The 20796-nt window shown below is 31.6% G+C and overlaps 1 protein-coding gene across 2 annotated transcripts in view; it reads left to right on the top strand.

The window, feature by feature from the left end:
* The window catches only part of LOC105144987 (uncharacterized), a 112322-nt gene that overhangs the window by 16042 nt on the left and 75484 nt on the right, over positions 1–20796 (top strand). For both annotated transcript variants that reach the window (XM_087404134.1, XM_011054274.2), the window contains exon 2: positions 967–1567. In XM_087404134.1, coding sequence (XP_087260260.1) covers positions 1336–1567 — 232 coding nt within the window. In that variant the 5' untranslated portion in view covers positions 967–1335. The remainder of the gene's footprint in view (positions 1–966; positions 1568–20796) is intronic.

Here is a 20796-nt window from a genome sequence, read left to right as displayed (position 1 = left end):
GAGAAATTACGTATTTTATATACAAAAAAATATTCTTGAAAAATACACTTGCTAATCAATAAGTTTTAAAGTAACAAAGAAAAATTATTAAAACTTTTTCAAAATATATCCATGATATTTTACAAGTTTTTAAAGATAATTTCTGTGTGTGATTTAAGTAGCTTTTAATAAATTCTGGATAAATCTCTGATAAATATAAAAATTGATATTACGGTACAAAAATTAGTTATTAATTTCGCATTTATTCATGCTTTATAATGCTTCGTACTTTATGGCTCTCTTCACATTAAACGTGTCACGTCAACAGCAGTTTAAAATCGTAGATTAAAATCGATCAATTTTAGGTTCCTGTTCCGTCTTCTTGCTTTCAGTCGGCAAGTAATTAGAAGCTGAGCCTAATTATGATGGTAGAACGCGTGACTTATGGAAAAAATCGGCAGTGCGCGTCGGTGGGAGTTATTATGATGGTTATTAGTCTGGCGTGGGGCTAATTTATGAAAGCCATTAAAAACGAACGCCTGATTAAAACTCACACTGATATTTTACGTTCCACCTGGAAAGAATCATCGTATACATACTTTGTACTGCACAAACGTGTAAAATATTCTTTTGGTCTTCGAAAAAAGTCTAGTAAATTCTAAATAGTGCGACGCGGATTAGTATAAAGGATGAACGCGGGGCGAGAAACTAATTTCATCGGCGATTATTATGTTCCTCTTTTCTTGTGTCTTTCCTTTCTGGAGAAATTTTTTTCTACGTAGTATGTACATAGTCTTACCTTCGTTGCGTCCAAATGTTATTATATAATAATATATTTTTTAATAAATTCAAGGTAAAATTTTCTATATGAAATATTTTCTTGCGTTAATTATTTGGACTTTAATTTTCGTTAAATTTTATTGAATCATTTACCAAAGAAGAAAAAAATTGAATTTAAACTTTGGTGAAAAATCTTTTATTGTTAAGATTTTATGCGAAGATGTAAGGCACTTTGTATATCTCACATCGTACGAGGAACGAAGGAACACCATTTCCGACACGTGAAATATTCAACCGATTCTCCCCAGACGAACGAATGCGAGTTACCGTGAAATGAAAAGGTGAGACTCGCAGTGCGAGAAGGTGTGTGAGGACGCGGGTTTCACGACGAAGGGACGAAGAATCTGTGGAAGAATTGATGCTGCACGAGAGATATATCTCCGTGAGAAAAGTTGGGCGTTTTACCAAGCGCATGTATTGCCAGTCTTATTAAGCGGACAGCGCGAGCGGCGAGGAGGACTTTGCGGTTTTGGCGCGCGAGAGAGAGAGAGAGAGAGAGAGAGTATTCAACCGAAAATGGCATTGACGTCTCGATGTCGCGCAGGCGGTGGCGAGAATCTTTCCGAGGAGTTGGTGACCGAGGATGAGGGGACTAACGGGAGCAATTTTGAGCCCCTGAGCGACTCCTGCGGCGAGAGCGATATGGAGGGTCTCGATCTCTCCCTCTTCGAGCCGCAGGTCGACACCGCTTCCTGGTGCGACAGCCGCATCCATGCTGGAACTCTTCATATTTTGGTCCATTACTGTGGTAAGCTGAGCCTGCACGATATGTATAACATATTACACACGCACACCCACACACACACAGAAAGGTGACTAACATGAGATTTTTTAATGGCTCGTGATTTATTTAATTTGTAACTTCAACTTCTTTTTTTTTTATATTAAATTTATGAAAGATCAAAAGTTAGCAATTGATGATAGTTGTACTTTATTATATGCGAAAGTTTTTATCAAATAATTGCCAGTTTTGCTAATTAAAAAACAGTTCTTACAATATGAGATATCAGTTTTTTTTTAAAGGTGATATCTTATAACAAGAAATCAAAGAAACAATTAAAAAAAAACCTTCTCTCTCTACAATAAATGTTTTTACTGCACAAAAAATAGGAATATGGCAAATTTCAATCTTTAATTATAATTTAATACATATTAATTATATTTTTTAATGACCTTGTCATTTCAAAACGCAATGATTCTAAGACTAGAAATCAATTACGATTAGCATATCAAACTTATATTTATTATAAAAGAAAACAAAAAATAAACAAAACTTAAACTTTTTATATAATTTTCAGAAATTAAGTTCCTTGAGTACCTCATATTACGAATCCCGAACGACTTCGCGATCACCAAATTTAATTTTTACAATTAAACAAATCATATCTTATATTTTCTTATATTAATACGATTACTCTATCATTGCATGCAGAATTTATTGTCAAATATTTATTTATTACATAATAAATAAGATTTAAAGATTCGCTTCAGTAAAACTTGATATCATCCAATTTCACAAATCTTTTTTCGCAACGACTACATAATCTAATAAATTTTCTACTGAATATATTTTATATTAGTTTATATTAGTTTTATATTAGCAGAAACTCTGCTATCTTATATTAAAAGTCTAACCCATGATAGGATAGACTTATCCTATACAATGTATATGTATACATATAATATATATATATATATATATATATATATATATATATATCCGTCTTTTCTTTAGAAATCTACCGACAGGCAGGTCGAGAGCAATTATGGTTCTCGATGCGTAAAATGGCTTTTGCAGGCCATTTCCTTCTGATTCTGAGTCGACTCTCTGTTTGCGCGAAGCTTTATTAGAAATTGCTGTGACTTATACTGCATTATATTTATTATTAGTTTATACTGCTTGTTTTTTAAAGTAAAAATTATATTTTATTTAGAAAAAACTGTCCTCTCTTTGCATTTTTCTTTATATGATTTTAAAATACTATTTTTATGTAACGAGATTGAACGATTCTTAAATTTTATCTGCAAGTACTAATTTTTTTTTACGAATATCATTTTTCTTGGGATCAGTATCGGTAACTTCGCGATGGGATTCGGAGATGCGTTACAAATGAAAGAGACGCAGAAACGTCACGCATTATTACATTTGTTTCGGCTGAGGTAACAAATGCCCGTGATCTTTTAAGACTTACGTCGTTGCTCGGTAGAATCTTAATGCGAACTCATATGTCGCCATAAACTCGTGCAGGATATTGCACGCAGGACGACGAGGTCGTCATTTAAGTGCACTTAACACGAGTCCGTCCTCTTTCTTTCTCTCTTTATCCATCTCTTTCTTTTGGTATCCGGATATGGTATTAAATGATATCCTGGCGCCACCCATGAATAGCTCGAGACGTGATTCTGCATCTGACCAACTCGTGACGTGTGCGAGAAGAGAGCGATGCACTTGCGTCATTACTCCATAGCCATAGGCCAATTGCCAATTGCTAGCCCCTTCGGATAATTGCTATTAACATACAATACGGCCCGCGCACATCGCACGCGTCGAAAGGGATATCCTCGCCTGTGATTTACCGTCGTGAATTTATCCTCGCGGCCAGAATTAAAAGCGAATCTACACCGTTCACTTTACACGATTATTTCGGACGATGTGTAAAAGTAAATTTTATAAACAGCTATCTCCGTTTATGAAAGGAACTGTCATCCGTTTTACATAAAAGGATTTAATTTCGTACGTTAAATTTTCAATGTAGAGTAATTTACAATTGGATTACTTTTCGTATATCAGTAATACGAAAAGTAATGTAATTAAAGGATCCCGAATACTTCTTAAGAAGAAATCGGTTTTTTGTCAAATTGACTAAATTTTTGATTATTTGATATGTGGTTGCTTTTGTGATGTCGATTAAACTGATCGCGATCAAAAGTTTCAATGGGCGTGACGTAGAAAACTTAACTTTTATAGCTACGAATTAATAATCTGGATAAAATAATAGAGACCATTAAAAAAACCTATTAGCTTATTTTGTTTTAAATTAGACTCTTTTAGATTTTACCTTGTTGAAAAATTCCGAAGAAAGCTGAAAGGTTGCAAGAATGATTTTGAAAAGTAAGAAAAAAATTAGTGATTTAAAAAAAAACATGATTTTTCTAAAATACAATACAATTTTCAGCAATTTATGGCTCCGTAACCATAAAAGTTGAGCTTTTCTCATACCCATTAAGACTTTCGATCAACATGATAAAAGCAACCGGATATAAAAAATTTAGCCAATTTGATAGAGGTCGGTTTCTTTGTAAGAAATGTGCGAATCCTCCTTTTCGTCTTAGTCCTTTTTCGCCAAGTCACGGAAATCCATGAAACGACATAGAGCTCGGCTAATCCACTTCCGATGGTGCGTTTTCAAACAAGAACCCGTTCACTCGACGCATTTATTTCGCATCACGCGAAGAATGAACCGTATAAATTCGCCTTAACCACGCAATTGCGCGCGTGGGCGCGAAATGAACGACCGTCGAGCTGTTCTGCGGATTCGCTCGGTAGGCGACTTTACCTTGACGCTGGATATGTATTTTGACGCCACGTCAAAGAGGTAATTGGGTAATTTAATCAAGGTAGCTCGCAGTGAATCAGATATAACTTATGCATTATACGGGATCATTAAGCCAATAATATTAACTCGTTCATGCGAAAAGGCAGCTGCGTCTTTTTATATCTCTCGACAAAATCATGAGACTTATACATGTCTGTCCGTAATTTTCAAACATTTGCGAAAAAGTGTACAGGTAGCTTAGAGTTAATATGTGTTTCTTTAACGATTTATTATCGAAGAAATCGATTATTTGTCACAATTAATATTTATTTTCTTAAATATTAATATTTTCAACAACAGATTAATTATTATGAGTTACAAATAATTTTTGTTACAATTAAACGACGAATAAAATTATAACTCCGTTACAAAATAATAATAAAGTACAACTATACATGGCATAATAAAGGTAAATTAAAATGAACGTTATTTAACACAAAACAAACAACTTTATTCCACCCACTTGCTATTATCTGTATTTTAATGTAGATGTAACTTTTCACTTTTCGCGTGGGTGAGGATGGCAGAATGAAACGCCCGTCAAGATTTTCTCCGGATCTCCGATAGGGAATTTACCTTGATGCGTGCTAGATACGCATCCCAATACTACGCTGTAGAAATAATTGGGTAATTTAATCGAGTAGGATAATCGCATGTCGTGGATACATGTATAGTATCAAGATGATATTATTAACTTATTTATGTGGAAAGACGGGCGTGTTTCATTACCTTCGTCATTATTCGACATCCTTTGTACTCATATATATATATATAGAGTTTGCGATTTTATATTTTATTTTTATATATTAGGTGCGCAACTAAGTTCTCGCTGTTATTTTGATGGTATTTTCATCAAAATAACAGCGAGAACTTAGTTGCGCACCTAATATATGGTTATAGCGAAATATATTTTATACAAATTTGAATTTTTTTAAGAGGGAGAAAGAATTGTGCGATGTATATTTAAATACGTACAAAATTATTATTCTCTTCTGGCAAGATTTATTTATATATATATATAGACTTTCTAGGGCATTGTATACGCTGATAATAATTATAATTATAATCGACCTTGTAATGGATAATTTCATCGTCATTTTATTGATATATACACGTTTGCTACAAGATAAAATTCTATAACGGTAATATAATCTTGACATTTTGATATTTACAATTTCTGCTGTTATCTCGATTTTCTCTCTGGTATACGTATGTATGTACATGTTCAGTCAGGTGTATCACGCATTTCATTTGACACGTACGCGAATGCTTTTCCCTCGGATTAGATGACTGCCGACCGCTGAAACCGCCTGTCAAGATTTTCTGGGGATTTTGCCGAGTTGGGAATTTTACTACGCCGTGTCCTAGATGACACGCACCTTGACGTCATGTCATAAAGATAATTGGGCGCATAGCATTATTAACTGGTATGTCGGATGAACGCGCCTGTCGCGCGTCAACGTGAATGGGTGCTAAATGTTAACCCGCTATTCATGGAATCTATATCGAGCTAGAGATGAAAATAAATATGTGTATAGAATACATATCGCCCATCTCTTCTTATATTCGCGTACAAAAATTCGCGTAAACTCTTTAAACAGTTAAAGAGAGTTTACAAATTGACGGTATTGAATTATTACAGTAATTCCTCGTGAAAATCTTTCTCAGAATTTTTCATATAATTTTTTAGAATTTCTATATAATTTTATAATTTTCTCACATTTTTCGTACGAATTGGAACATTTCTCAGAAAATCTACATCTTTTCTTAGAATTTTTCATATGTATTAATGAAATATCGTAAGATTTTGAAGATTTTTTTGCAAGTATAATTTCTGACGAAATGTTACAAAATCTAAAAAAATTAAAAAATACTTTTCAAAAATTATGGGATGAGAAATTTCAGAATATTTCAGAATTCACTTGTACGAGAAGTTCTGAGAGAAGACGTAAACTTTTCGAATATTTCTGAAAAATATTTCAATTCGTATAAAAATTATGAGAAAAATTTTCACCAGGGATTACAGTCGAAATGAAAATATCACAATAAGAAAAAAAAATCGTTACTACTTTACTGAGAATCACTTTCTGAAAAATCATAGTTAAAAAAAAGGGGAGAGGGGGAAGGAGCATATTATCATTTTGTTATCTCCGAAGTACGGTGTAGTGTATTTTCTCCCGCATTATATCATCCAATCCATCACACTTTACAGATGATCCACAAGCAAGGAGCGACGCCACCATTCTTTCCGGCGTGCGCAAATTGCTGATTATTAATCTAACGACGCGCTATCTTTCCCCGAGAGCGTAGTTCCGATGTGCGTGTTCGCCGCACTTAAACAGAAAATCGTCGCTCTGGGCGGCGTGGCATAGTACAGCCTACAGACGCAACGCAGACGCAGACGCAGAAGAGGAGGGCGAACGATGCGTTCCGGGCTCTTCTTCTTTGCCGTGGGCGACCCACGTTTGCGTAGAGTCGAGCTGGCGGGCGGCGGGGAAAGGAAACTGTTACGAGATCGATTCGCGGCGGAGACCAATTAAATCGTGATCCACCGCGCGCGGATGCAACGCTGGCTGAGATCCTGCTCGCAGATATAATCTCCTTCTTCGTCGCAATAAATCGATGTAGGTAAATGAGTCGCGGCGCGGTGGTTTCTACCGCGGGCTGTCTTCCGTCCTGCTTTCTTCTCGTTCTATTACCCACTTACTATTACGCTCCCTGGCCGCGAAAGAGAAGACTGACCACGTTGCTGCTTGTCGACGTAAACACACGTTGCGGCACACCGTTGCTCTCTCTGCTTCGGGAGTCCTCCTCTTTGCAGTATCTCCGATGCGGTATCTTCGAGCGGATAGGAGACGAGGACGCTCAGAGCTCAGACCGCTCGCTAACTGACTTCAGGCTGATTCTCACGTGGGAAGAGGCTGATTCTCTCTCGCGATCTCGCTCTGTCACGTATTGATGCGAGGCAATCGTTATTGATCGCTTCCTACGATTTGTTCCTCTATTCTGTCGATTCGCTTTATATTCTCGAGATGGACGTTGAATTTACGATGCCTTTGTGTTAAGACAAGAAATGAAATACTCGTTTTGCGAAACGACTTGAAAGAAAAAAGATGAAAGTATGTCGTTAATATGAGTACTGTATTGTGAACGAATACATAAAAGAGAAACGTTTAATGTAGAAACGTGCGTGAGAAAACGAATTGATTATTTGAATGATCCGGTAAATTGACATATATTATTATTTACTAATTACTAAATTATAAAGATTTTTAAATCGTTTCGGTGAATCTAAATCGGCTAATTTTTTGCCTGTTTGTATATACTATTTGACGTATATTAATCACACTGAAAGAAAAAAAATGCAATTACCATAATTTAACTATAAAAATGCAATTACCATAATTTAACTATACTTTATAGTCATTTTTTTTAGACAACTCTACGCACATGTATAAAATTAATAATAAAGAAAGACAACTGAGAGCAGACACCGCAGTGTTATTGTTAGCATATATAAATTTTAACAGTTTTAAAGTATATTTACTCCATTGTACATTATTTCTTCATATGCCTCGCACCAACGTCGAACGTTTCGGCCTTATTTTAGGTCAACGAGTTTAATTTAATAAAGATGACGATGCACTCTTGATGAACTATAGCTGATTGCACATTTTAATATTGTGAATCCTTTTTTGCGTGTTCTTTTTTGACAGTTGTATGACTGTAAAAACGATTCCATCAAAAATGCGTTAACAAATAAAATCACTATAAATTAAAAACAATGTTCAAACAGTAGGTGTTGGGCAATCCATCCAAGTCAAAGTTTAAACGAATTAACCCCCCTCCCCCCCCACACACACACACATACATACTTATGTGTGTATATACATATGTATATGTATATTATTTATGTTGTTATATTATTTATTTGTAATCATGCAAATATAGTCAATTGTACTATTAATAATAGTTACACATACTGCTTGAAAATGTTTAGTTTTTTCTTAATATATTTTTTAGTTATTATTACCACATAAATAATAAGTGAATTTAATAAAATAGTTATATTCACTGTAATTGCAATTTACTGAATAAAAATGTTTATTTTATTTATCATTTACAGTTGAATTTTACTACATTAATATTTGAAATTCATCATAATTCACAATACAATTTTTTTTATGCTTGAGAGAATTATCATTACTAACATTATTATCATTATTAACAATAATAACTGTAAAATAGAGCTCTAATATTGTTATCATAATTATTTTATTATACTAACACTTCTCTGAGCGCTCTCAAAAAAAATCTTGTCAGGAATTTATATAAAATCTTTTAAATTTATGTTAACAAAATAACGTTTGTTTGACAACTTGTAAAAATGTAAATAAATTAAGTCTAAAATGTAAAGTCTGAAATAAATTTTTTATATAAAGAAATAAATTTTAAAGAAACGTAAATGCAAAACAAAAATTATGTAACTTTGAGAGAGAACTTTTTTCCATTTTGCTTTAAATGTCGGAGTATCATTTATGTTCGTTGCATCTAATTTTCGGTTCACGTTTGTAACTTTACAAGCTTTACAAGCTTTTTCAATCTTTTCTACGGTTTAATGAAATTGTTTCTTTCCGTGTTATAATTCAATGCAGTGTTCGAAAACTGAGAGGAAAGTTGAAGAAAAGGTCATTTTGCGCGGCCAACCGGATAAATGAGAGAACGTCGCGGCATCCGATTGACTGCACCAATTCCATTAGTCCAAGTTGTAGTAGGCTGTTTCCGCGAGATGCGCGTGTATTGAGTTATTGTGAGAGTCACGTTTGTGTGGAATATCCAAGCCACAGTGTAGTGCTTCTTGTTATAAGTCAGATAGGTATCCGATGAGGAGATCATCAGTGGAATCACTCATGCGGACAATTAAAAATATCGATATGATGCTTATCACAGCGCAATCAATCGATATATCTTGATCAGTCAAGCATGATGTTTGGATATACATCATCTTCATCGTCTTCCATTTCAAATTTTTCGATATTGTCGAAGAAACTTAAATCTGCAACTTAAATCTATTTTACATATTGCCGACAACGATGAGAGATCTGTTTTAAAAAGGAGGACCTAATTCGCACAATGCTGAAAATGTAATTTAAAATCAATAAAAAATTTCAAAAAGTACTTATAATTTATCATTGATAGAAAGCAAATTATATATCCTATGACTATAGCTTATGATTACTACATTTTATATTACTTTCGAGTGTCTTTGTTGAACTGATTTTATTTTCGGATTATTACCACAAATAAAATTGTCTTTTGCAATTGCAGTTTTAAACGGAAATTAAACTAAGGTAGATATTGGAAAATTCACGGATCAATACGTTTTAATCTTTAAGATATTTTTAAGAGATCCGATGACGAATTATTTAAGATCTAATAATATATATTTAAATTAATTTGATGTGACCTGGATATTCAGATTTCTGAATATTGTAATGTTTATGTATCTTGATTACTTAGTATCTCTATATAATTTAAATATATATATATATATATTTAATATTTTAGTATATTTATATCTATTTATATATAGTTGTAAAAATTGATTTTAATTACTTTTCATTGAAATTTTTAGTATAATTTTTATTAATACTTGCATGCATGCTTATTTTCATCTTTCTCTATCATAATTTTTATGTGCAAGTATATAATTCTGATAAATTAAAAAACATTTTTTTAACTATAACCCGAGTTATAAATCATATGTGAAAAAAATCTATATAAAAAATAAAATTGTCTAAAAATTGTTTGTAAATGAAGATTGTCCACAGATTGTAAATAAATTATGAGGCAACAAAAAGTTTATGTCCTATTATGTAAGATATAAGCGATTGACTTATCTCTTTTTATTGCTTCCATTGTGTAATAAAGCGTGTTCCATCGTCTGCATTTTATCGTTGTAGACGAACGATGCAACGAATTTTTTCTTTCTCTTAATGAAAATGTCAATCGCAGTCGTAGAGATCGAGTATTTGATCGAGACTTTTATTTATTTATTTAAATGCCTGTGTATCTGATTGAACACTATCTTTTCTGTGTAATAAAAACATTTTTTTTTTGAAACTTTGACTATACTAGAAGTTTCTAGAAGAATTAACGTTTTTTACTTATTAAAAGAATAAATTACAATAAAAATAAAAAAAGTCATAAAAAATAAAAAATTTTATCATTATAAAGAATATAGGGTAGGATAGGGTATTATGAGTACCTTAAGAAAACATTTTGATACATCTAGTATATTGAAGAATAAAAAAATTTTGTAACATTTGATAGATTTGTTGATGTTTTATGTACTTTAGTATTGAAATTCATTATTTTAATGCAAATGTTGAAATGGCTCTTATTGTCCTATCCAATGCTTATATTACTCTCTTGGTAAGATAAAATGAGCATTCTTAGGGGTAATATGAGCATAGAAAATGTTTTGTAAGAAATTATGTACAAATAAAAAATTGATGTGTGTGTGTGTGTGTGTGTGTGTGTGTGTGTGTGTGTGTGTGTGTGTGTGTGTGTGTGTGTGTGTGTGTGTGTGTCAGGATAAAATTAGATGTAATTCGGACACTAATTCCGGATCATTTTTCATATTTAAATAATTATAGTATTTTTCATTAAATAGTATATACACATCACAAGATTTTTTAGCATTTGTTTTATCTCTTTCAATGTGTCAATTGAATTTAATTTATTAGGAACACGCTACACATTTTATTGATGCCGTTAACTATAAATTATATGCGAGGTTAACTAACGTATGTATCTTTAAAAATTCATTCAAAGTGTAATATCATAAGAATTGCCTTACAGCATTTATAGTAGGTAGTAAATAGATTTCATGGAAAAAATCAAGTTATGTAGTTGAGATTAAATGTCTCCGCAGGTGTTATTTAATCATTATGTTATATTGTAATTTTATTTGTGAAAAAAATGGTTTTTTTAAACTATCTTTATATTAGTTAGTTATAGAAATATGACATTAATCTAAAAAATTGAAACGATCAATAATAATTCATTATTTCTAGTGTTAACGATTTGTAATCATGGATTACCTTGATGCATTCCTAACGAGTAATTAATTATAGTATCATTTTATATGTTATAAAAACATATTATAAAAATTTTAAGTAAATTTTAATCCATAATTTTTAACTATTAAGATGCAAAATATTAGATTTAAGATTCAAAGTTTATATGAAAAGAGAGACACAGACACATGACACAAAATTCTTGTTGCCTAAAAAATTTATGATTAAATTTACTTTTGAAGTTTGTTGACTGACAAGATAATCTACGAATTCTTATTTTATTTTATTTTATAAATGTAAGTACAAAAGAGCAATTTTCGAAAGGACAAAATAGGATGGCAGTCGAAGAAGGCAGTCAGGCATAAACAGTATGCTCGATGAATATAAAAATTTGTAATTGAGATTCAAATTGTATTTATTCAAAATTTTTACATAAAAAAAATCCTATATTCATTCAAAATTTTGAGTTTTCAAAAAATATTTATTTACAAAAAAACTATGAATATTTAGCGAGTATTTATATTCATTCAAACAAAATATAAACTGAAATGGAAAGCTCCAATAAGCAATCGTTACCTCTCAACTATAACCGATACTTTGATGACTTTAAGTAAAAGAAATGAATTTTATTTATTTTTTGTATATATTCATTTGTATTTATTCATTGTACATATTCAGATTTTATAAAGGAAACTTAGAAATTTTGAAAAATATTTTAGAATGATATACATTTTTTATTTATAGATCTATCTATTTGATAGAGCGCCATACATATTTCGATATAATTGCGGTTATATGACAATAATATTATAAATATTTTATAGGATATCTCAGGCGCGGCATTCATTATAGATGTCTGTGGATATATTATTTATTTTCAATAAAAATGTCTTTGTTTAATCTATAAGTTAAACAAGAACGTCCATCGTATAAGTCGCGGACTAAGCGCACGGTGTAATCGTAGCCATTGTTTTTATAGGTTTCTGTTTTCTCTTGTAGGCTTGCAAGCCATGTGCAGATAATACAGAGTAAAAGCGAATACGAAATGAAAATATTCGTAATCATATTAAAAAAATATTCACTCAAACGGAATGAAAAAATATTTATTCGTTTCTTAACGACTAAAAAAGAAATGTATTCGACTGAGTATTTTCATTCATTTTTTATTCATTTATTCGAATATTAGGTGTATTCATCGGACACGCTAGACATGAAGAAATTTCTGCCACGGCAGAAATTATACGAAATGAACATGTCGCACTCATCGGTATAGGTTCCATTAAAACCAGGAAATTGTTCGAGTTCGACATTCCGATTACGCCAGATGTTTTGACTGGCTGCTATGTAGCGAATCTCGCCTATAACCAGCATCCTTCCTCATTTCTGCTGTTAATCGATGCGTTAATTGATGGAAATAATTGTCCTAGAATATTCACAGAAACGTGGATTACATTTTGATTCTTACCAACGTGTTAATTAATTTTCCTATTAGATATTTTAGATTTTTTAGATTTTCTTAAGTTTTTAGTTAGTAATGATATAATATGATTATATCATTAAGATCTATCTATAAATCGCGATTTAGATATTCCTTACTTACTTCTCTGAGTGTAATTCGCTCTCTTATATATATTAAACGATTTTATACTTGTGTGTGTATATACATATATTTATCAAGTTGTAATATAATTTTCCAAGCTGTATTAATAATTTATGCATTTTTAGAGCCTTTTATAAAGGACAGGAGCAAAAAGCAAAAGCAATTCCCTAGCCACTTGACATCAAATTACTCCGCTTGTGATAGAAATCGCGGCTGGGAGGCGATTGAATTAACCGATTGTCGGATATTATACGGTAATAATACCGTTTCTCATTGACACCACGTACGCGCGCGACTAATTTCCAGATCGTGATACACATACGCGACTTACTTGCCGTAATCGACGCTTTTTGTTATTGTGTAATCGAAACGTCGTTCGTCGCGACCACTTATCATTGTAAATTGGCGCACTTGCAACTCATGCTTTGATAGAGATATATATACGTCGCATGCTCCACTTATTTCAATTTTCTATAAAAGTCGGAAAACTATCCGCTCACTTATTATTGGATTTAATTCATTTAATTTGCACGCGCTTTTGAGTAACACGATATGCAGATAAAATTTTCGAGTATTCGCAACAATTGGGACTAACAATTAAAGGAATTGCGTCAGTTTGTCGGCTCGAAATGCGAGACGCCGAGAGAGAAGTGGAGTCATTCGAAGTTTACTAACAGAATTAGTATTTCCCGGTCTAGACTGCCGCGAATTCCGGGCCGTGATGCAGTCGGCGTGGAATTAAGTTTCTTGATAAGAGATCGGATGGAAAGGGAGCACTGTATGTCGAGTCAATTCCGGTTTTACCTTCATTTTTACGCAGAGTAAGAAAGTTATGCAAGTTAAAGAGAGCTCAAAGGATTCAGAGAAGTTAAACTAACATTTTAAGAGATGATTAAGAAGAGACAATTACCTAAGAGATAAAGGTAGAATTTCAACACACTTCGTGGAGATTCTTTTGATTTGTAAATGAATAATAAATACCGCATAACTCGATTATCTCAAACATTTTTATCTAGAGTATTAACTATATATATTTGTTCATTTTTATCTGACTCTGTATACTTCAAGTTTGTAGATTTTAATATAAAGTATATTGAAAGCTTCCAAAATTTTAATTTAAAGAAAAAAATCTGATATGAACTAAATGACTTTTTTATAAACTCAGATTATATTGTACTTTTAATGATATAATTACATATTATGGTTTCTTCCATTTCTATCTGTATAATGTGATATGTTGATTGATAGAAGAGGGATCTCGTCTTCTCTTCTTACAGCTGCAATTGTAGGGACGAGTGATTTGATATCGAATCGTTCAGAGAAACGGAACGGATCGAAGAAAAGAAAGCGCAGATGATCGCGGAGAATAGGTGGTCTTTTGAAAGCGATAGACACCTTTGTGAACGGCTCAGAAGACCCTCTATTGGAAGCAACTTCTGTTGGTACGAGACAGATGAAATCTTGGCTCGTCTCTATCTGGCATGGACACAGTTTATAGGCTGATAAACCGATAATTCATCTGAAAGATTCAAAGGAAATAAAGCCAGTAGCCAATCCATTCATTAAAGCTGTGTACATACGCCATCAAGAATAATATTGCTCTGATATTTTGAATCATTATTTCTTTAGAGAAGTCCTTTAATTATCGATTTATGGTATTGGTATCATATTTCTAATTAAAAAGTTTTCTGTTACAATACTCATTCATAGCAGTTTCAGTATAATTTATTTCGATTTATATGTTATGGAAATACTAATTTTATAAAAATTAAGTAAAAATATAAATATTTATATTTTGAGATAAAAATGTGTACTAAATTTAACAAATATTTGTTCGAATAATACTAACTTAACATTTTCTTTACGTAAATAAATATTTATTAAATAAAATAATGATAGTTAAATTAATGGTTCTTAATATATAATATAAATATATGTTCATATTTAGTAAATATACAGTTAATAATATTTAAACAAATATTTATAAAAGTTTAGTGCATTTTTTCTCAATGCAATTATATTATTTTCAATAAATTTTTAATGCTATTTTTTTTATTTAATAAGAAATTTCTAATTGTTTGATTTTTTTAAAAACAAATTAACGCTTTAATTATTAAAATTTTTAATAAATTTTTGTTTCGTTAACAATGATAATTAAAAAAACATATAATTAACTCTGTCACATAATATTACATTATGTTATTTTTAAAAACGAAATATTATTGCGAAAAATATACGCACATCATTTAGAATTCTGCAGCTATATTAATTTTTGTTACAAAATGAAAAATCGAAAAATGTTAATTATATTAATTACTTATATTAATTTCTGTAGATTTTGTGTGTTATGATTGATTGCGTTGCATATATGTAAATATATATCACGTAAATCAACTTGTTGTTGATCGACTTTGAAACAAACACGTTTTATAACGTCGTAATGTCATTCTCGGACATGTAGCAATGTACATTTTGCTCATTTGTGAGTATTTGACCATCTGCCCAATTAAATAACATCTTAATAACATTTAAGATGCATTTAATCTGCATTAAATAGTTAAAAAATGAAATAAAACATGTCATGAAATTAAAAAAACGTAAAATATAATTTGACAGTCAGCAAGTGAACAAAAACAAACGTTTCGATTCCTGTTGAAATCATTTTCAATGTGACGACAAGATAATAATAGAAATGTTACGTAGATAAAATATATAGAAATTAAAATTCGCATTCAACGCAATATCAACTATAAAACTCGCTCCAAATTGAAAGAAAACCAAACAAACAATTGTAGTTGACACCAATGTGTTCCTCCGAACTGTGTGTGTGCATAAGGACGAACATGTTCCGTTAGCAAGTACAAATTGTAATAATAAATTAACGACAGGAATAAATAAAAATAATAAGAAAAGTACAAATCGAGTCGTAAATAATAAAAAGAAAGGTCGCAAAACAAGTCGCAAGTAATAAAATTAAAATTAAAAGAAAGAGGCAAATTGTTATTTTATGTTGATTGTTTTAGGCTCGTAGCCCTTTGCTCTTTTTATTTATTTTAATTTATTGAGCCTTATTATTTTTATAATTTTATTTATAATGTTGTTTATGAGTAGCTTGGACTTTCTTTTCTCTCTGAAAAATTCGATGATTCTTTATAAATTCTCAATATACAATTGTAACGCATTTTTTGATACTTTAGTTTCGCGATATTTCACACGCACGCAATTAATTGTCACTCGCGACACCCACTTGACATTCTTCGTTTTTCTCTCGAGATTTTCATCTAGAGTCTTGCAACATCTTTTCAAGAGAGCTGACTCACCCCTCTCACGTTCCTTCCCCTTTCGATGACACTTGATTTGGTTCCCTTCTTCCGTATCTTCGTTCACTCGTCATCGCATTATGCAAATGCGATTAGTCGTGCGCGTGAGGCCGCATGCCGTTCTGAAAAAATTCCAAGAAAACGAATCCGATCCTTCTGGAGAATTCAACATCATTAACGGGTGATAAACCAGGTACGATTGCGTTTCAACGTTCTCTTAATTTATTCAGTGAATTTAATTAGTCCGCGGAACAAACGTCTATTTTCTAGTCGTGACACGTGCGACCGTCTCTGTGGATGCTGTTCCTCTTCCGTAACTCTTGCACGTGAGGACGTGGCTTTATCTCGAGAGTGACGAGCCCGGGTGGAGGCCATCTCCCTTTGCCCTGGCATCATCCCTCCTTCATCATCTCTGTCTTCACGTCCTCGTGCGAATATGACTACGAGCGTAGAGACGTGCGTGCACTCCAGCTTGCAGTGGACTTTCAGCTGGGGTATGGAATATTAACGAACGGGCGGGAAAGTCAAGCGCGAAATTAAATCGTTTAGACTTTTTGCGTCGGGTAGATAGCTGTGTAGATAGAGATTTGTTCTGCTCTTGTAATTAAAACGCTCTCAAAGACAACGAGGGTAAGAAGAGAGAGAGAGAGCAACAATTGAGCAGCAACATCAATATGTTATATATTTGTAATGATTTAACAAAATTTCAAGATTTTACAATGAGATTTTAATGGGTCTACCAATCCAAAGATTCATTATTATTCTCGTAAAACGCATGCGATAATTGACAAAAAAAAAATGAAAGTAGGAAATATATTATTATACACATTGTTATACACATTATTTATTAAATAACATTATTATTTGTGTAAGATACATGCAACGATTGACAGAAGTTGAAGAAATATGCATTATTATATTAGGTGCGCAACTAAGTTCTCGCTGTTATTTTGATGAAAATGCCATCAAAATAACAGCGAGAACTTAGTTGCGCACCTAATACATTATTTATTAAATAATTGTTTTTTCATACACAATTTGATGAGAATTTCACCTGTGCGAGATAATGTCTTTCATATTCCTTTTATGATTTTTTTTCACTTATCTATAGAAAGAGGCGTGATCTCTTTCTCGAAAAGAGCGTAGAAATGGGAACGCGTCGAATATGACGCGACCCCATTCAAAATAGACGGATTGGAATAGAATAGGTGCAGAAATTGGGATTTATTGCAAGGAGTCCCTCCCTCGGGAAGAATCCCGCGGGAATGCCGCCGCGTGCACCACACGCCTCGTACACGCGTAGGAAGAACTTGAAGTGCTACGAAGAAAAAGGTAGAATTTGATTCAAGAACAGGGACGGTCGGATATTTCTGATTTTATTATGCGACGTCTTTTTTTCCACGGAAAAATAGTTGACTCCGTTACTGTTGGTCGCGCGTATCGACTCGTTCTCGATTTCTCTTGGGAACCAACACGGCGTTCGACTATTCGACATGGTCGGTTGGTTATGCAGAATAAGACCTTGCGAGATTGACTGAGAAATACCGATGGCGATGGAACAATACCGTGATAAAGCGACGAAATAAAAATCATGATGAGGATCAGATGTTTACACGGAAAGTAACTGTAAAACTCTAATACGAGAGACTCGCTAGCACAATGATTTATACCGTTAAATGTATGAAATTTGTATAGATATCTGATGTATACGGAAAAGGTGCTAGTATCTAAAAATTGATTTCGACATAGATCTGAAAATAATTTTGTTGGATCATTAAAATAATTATATGGGACACTCAAGCTGGTTGCTCGAATATCAAAACTTTTTATAGCGTTGCTTATTATACTTCAGATTCCTACGTAATTATTTTGATGATTTCAACAACATTATTTTCATTTAGCTAAATTTTTAGACACTTCTGCAAAATTGTTCTTTCTGATTTAGATAATTAATTACATTTACATAAAAGCTTTTAATCTGTTTTGTACATATTGTATATACAGTAGTAAAATTAGTTTATAAAATATGTAGCTTACTTTAACAGGAAAACATAGGATACTCAACTAAAATTACTTCGATAACGTATTCTGTTGAATTAGGAATTATTTGAAACATTAAGAATAAAAATATACATACACAAATAACGTTATACATTTTACAACGTTAAATGAAAGGCGTTACTAAATGTTAAGATTAGATTTTGCGAAAAATTATGATATTTACAATATGTTAATTACAGTATATAATTAAAATTTTAGATTATAAAGTTCACAAAGTAGTCGAAATCGATAATGCATTATCGTAACATTCCACGATGTAGAGGCCAACAGACTCGTGTCTTCCGGTTACATTGAGGCGTAAAAGTCAGAAGCGACGTCGTCGTATTGATTTTACGAGGCCAGTTCTCCAACAAAAAGGTAGAATAGCTATGTAATGTTTTATCGATCTTATGATGCTGCCATTACCATTTATCGATAGAAAAATGAATAAAAGATTTCGGATACGGTCGTATGCCCGAGTTCGGTTCGTAGTACGTATGTCGATGTATAAATATTATTTCACGTTGTTCGCATTTATGGTCGCCATAAATATTTTTAAATACATTACGACGATGCATTATAACGTTATTCTGTATGAAGACGTCAAGCTATCATGTATCGAAAGATATAATTTTTTGATTGAACGAGTCATTATTTTAAGGCACTTTGCAAAAGAATCAGTGATTTAAAAAAGAAATGTTTTTAGAAAATTTATTCAGAAATTATATTTTTTGTAAAAAAATGTGAACAATAGATTGAGTTTATTTACATAGACAGTTATTTTTAATTTTTTTTAAATACAGCAAAACTAAAATTTTTTACATCAGTGAATTAAGGATGCATTTGATTGCTATTTTTACAAACGTTTTAATATTTATAATTTAAACAAACTATATGCATGTAAAAGTTATGTTCATAATATTCTTTTTTTTATTAAACAACACATTTTTATTTATTTTACTTATTACTTTTATTAAACTAAAATTTAAAGGAAAATCTAAATTTTCTTATAAGTATTATACTTTAAGTATTCAAAATAACTTATGTAAAGTTTTATTGCGATTCATTGACACTATACAAGAATTTTGTTTTATAATATGTCGCACGTAATTCTAATAGATATTTTCGCGTAAGTTACGAATCCTTAAAGAAAAATATTCTAGCATTTAGATTTTTGAAAGATATCAGGTTGAAGAATCAAAAAACGTTTTTTTCAACAGTTTTTTTAAGTTGTTTAAAAAAATGAGATGTTTTATATATATATATATTGAAATTTGAGCATTAGCTGGAATAAAAGTTCGAATCTTAAGCTACAACCGTAAAATAAAGATAAATTAGTAACATGACAAAGCTTTTTTATAGCACAGATTTTTTGAGGACCAACATCGTATCGTCAATATATAATTCTTATATATGTATAATTCATATGTACATGAAATGATTGTGCAGCAGATGGTACACGCTGTAGTTGGTGTACGCTTCTAAAAAAATCTGTGCTACAAAAATTTTATCATGTTTTAAGATTCGATTTTTCATTCCATCTAATGCCCGAATTTCTATGGTGTGTGTCCCATTTTTTTAAACAACTTCCAAAATAGTTAAAAACATATTTTTTACTCTTTAATTTGTTTTCTCTCAAAATTCTGATGTGCTGGAATACTTTTCTTTACGAATTCGTAATCTACTAAGGAAAAAACCTATCAGAATCATCTGTGACATGTTATGAAACATGAAAAAAGTTCTAAAATGTTGAACAATATTAGTTACAAAGATTTAAAACAAATAAATATTTTGTTTATTTACTCGACAACTAGTTCATCTATCGCAATGTAACTTTACATAAATCATCTTGGATACGTAAAGAATTTATATTAAGAAATTGAGATTTTTGTCATTTATTTTATAATACATTTCTATTAGAGCACAGATTTAAAAAAATATTATTACTTATATTATTAAAATAATTTATAATCCAGATAATCATAAAAAAAATTTGTTGCGCTACTTTTAAATGTAATTTAGAATAATCTGTAATTTTTATTATTGCATTTTGAAATATCTACGAAACATCCTTAAAAAATATCATGAAAGAATACATATAAATTTCATACTTAGAAAATTCACAGAGAACTCTGTTGCTTGTTAGAACGATAGATGTTTCTCGTTGCCGACTGTCTCTTCTGTGTCCATCGTTAATTCTATTTCTAGATGTGTAGCTATGTCCTTGGTCTCTTCGTCATTTTCTTTTTCTTCTTCTCTTGGTTACCTGGTGTCTCGTGAATTTCGTTATCTTCTGCTTCTTCTTCCCTCGCGGTATACAGTTCGTTCCACTGGAACTA

Source organism: Acromyrmex echinatior, chromosome 3, assembly GCF_024713525.1.
Source record: "Acromyrmex echinatior isolate Ae372 chromosome 3, ASM2471352v2, whole genome shotgun sequence".
NCBI lineage: Eukaryota > Metazoa > Arthropoda > Insecta > Hymenoptera > Formicidae > Acromyrmex > Acromyrmex echinatior.
This window is presented reverse-complemented; position numbering and strand designations above follow the sequence as displayed.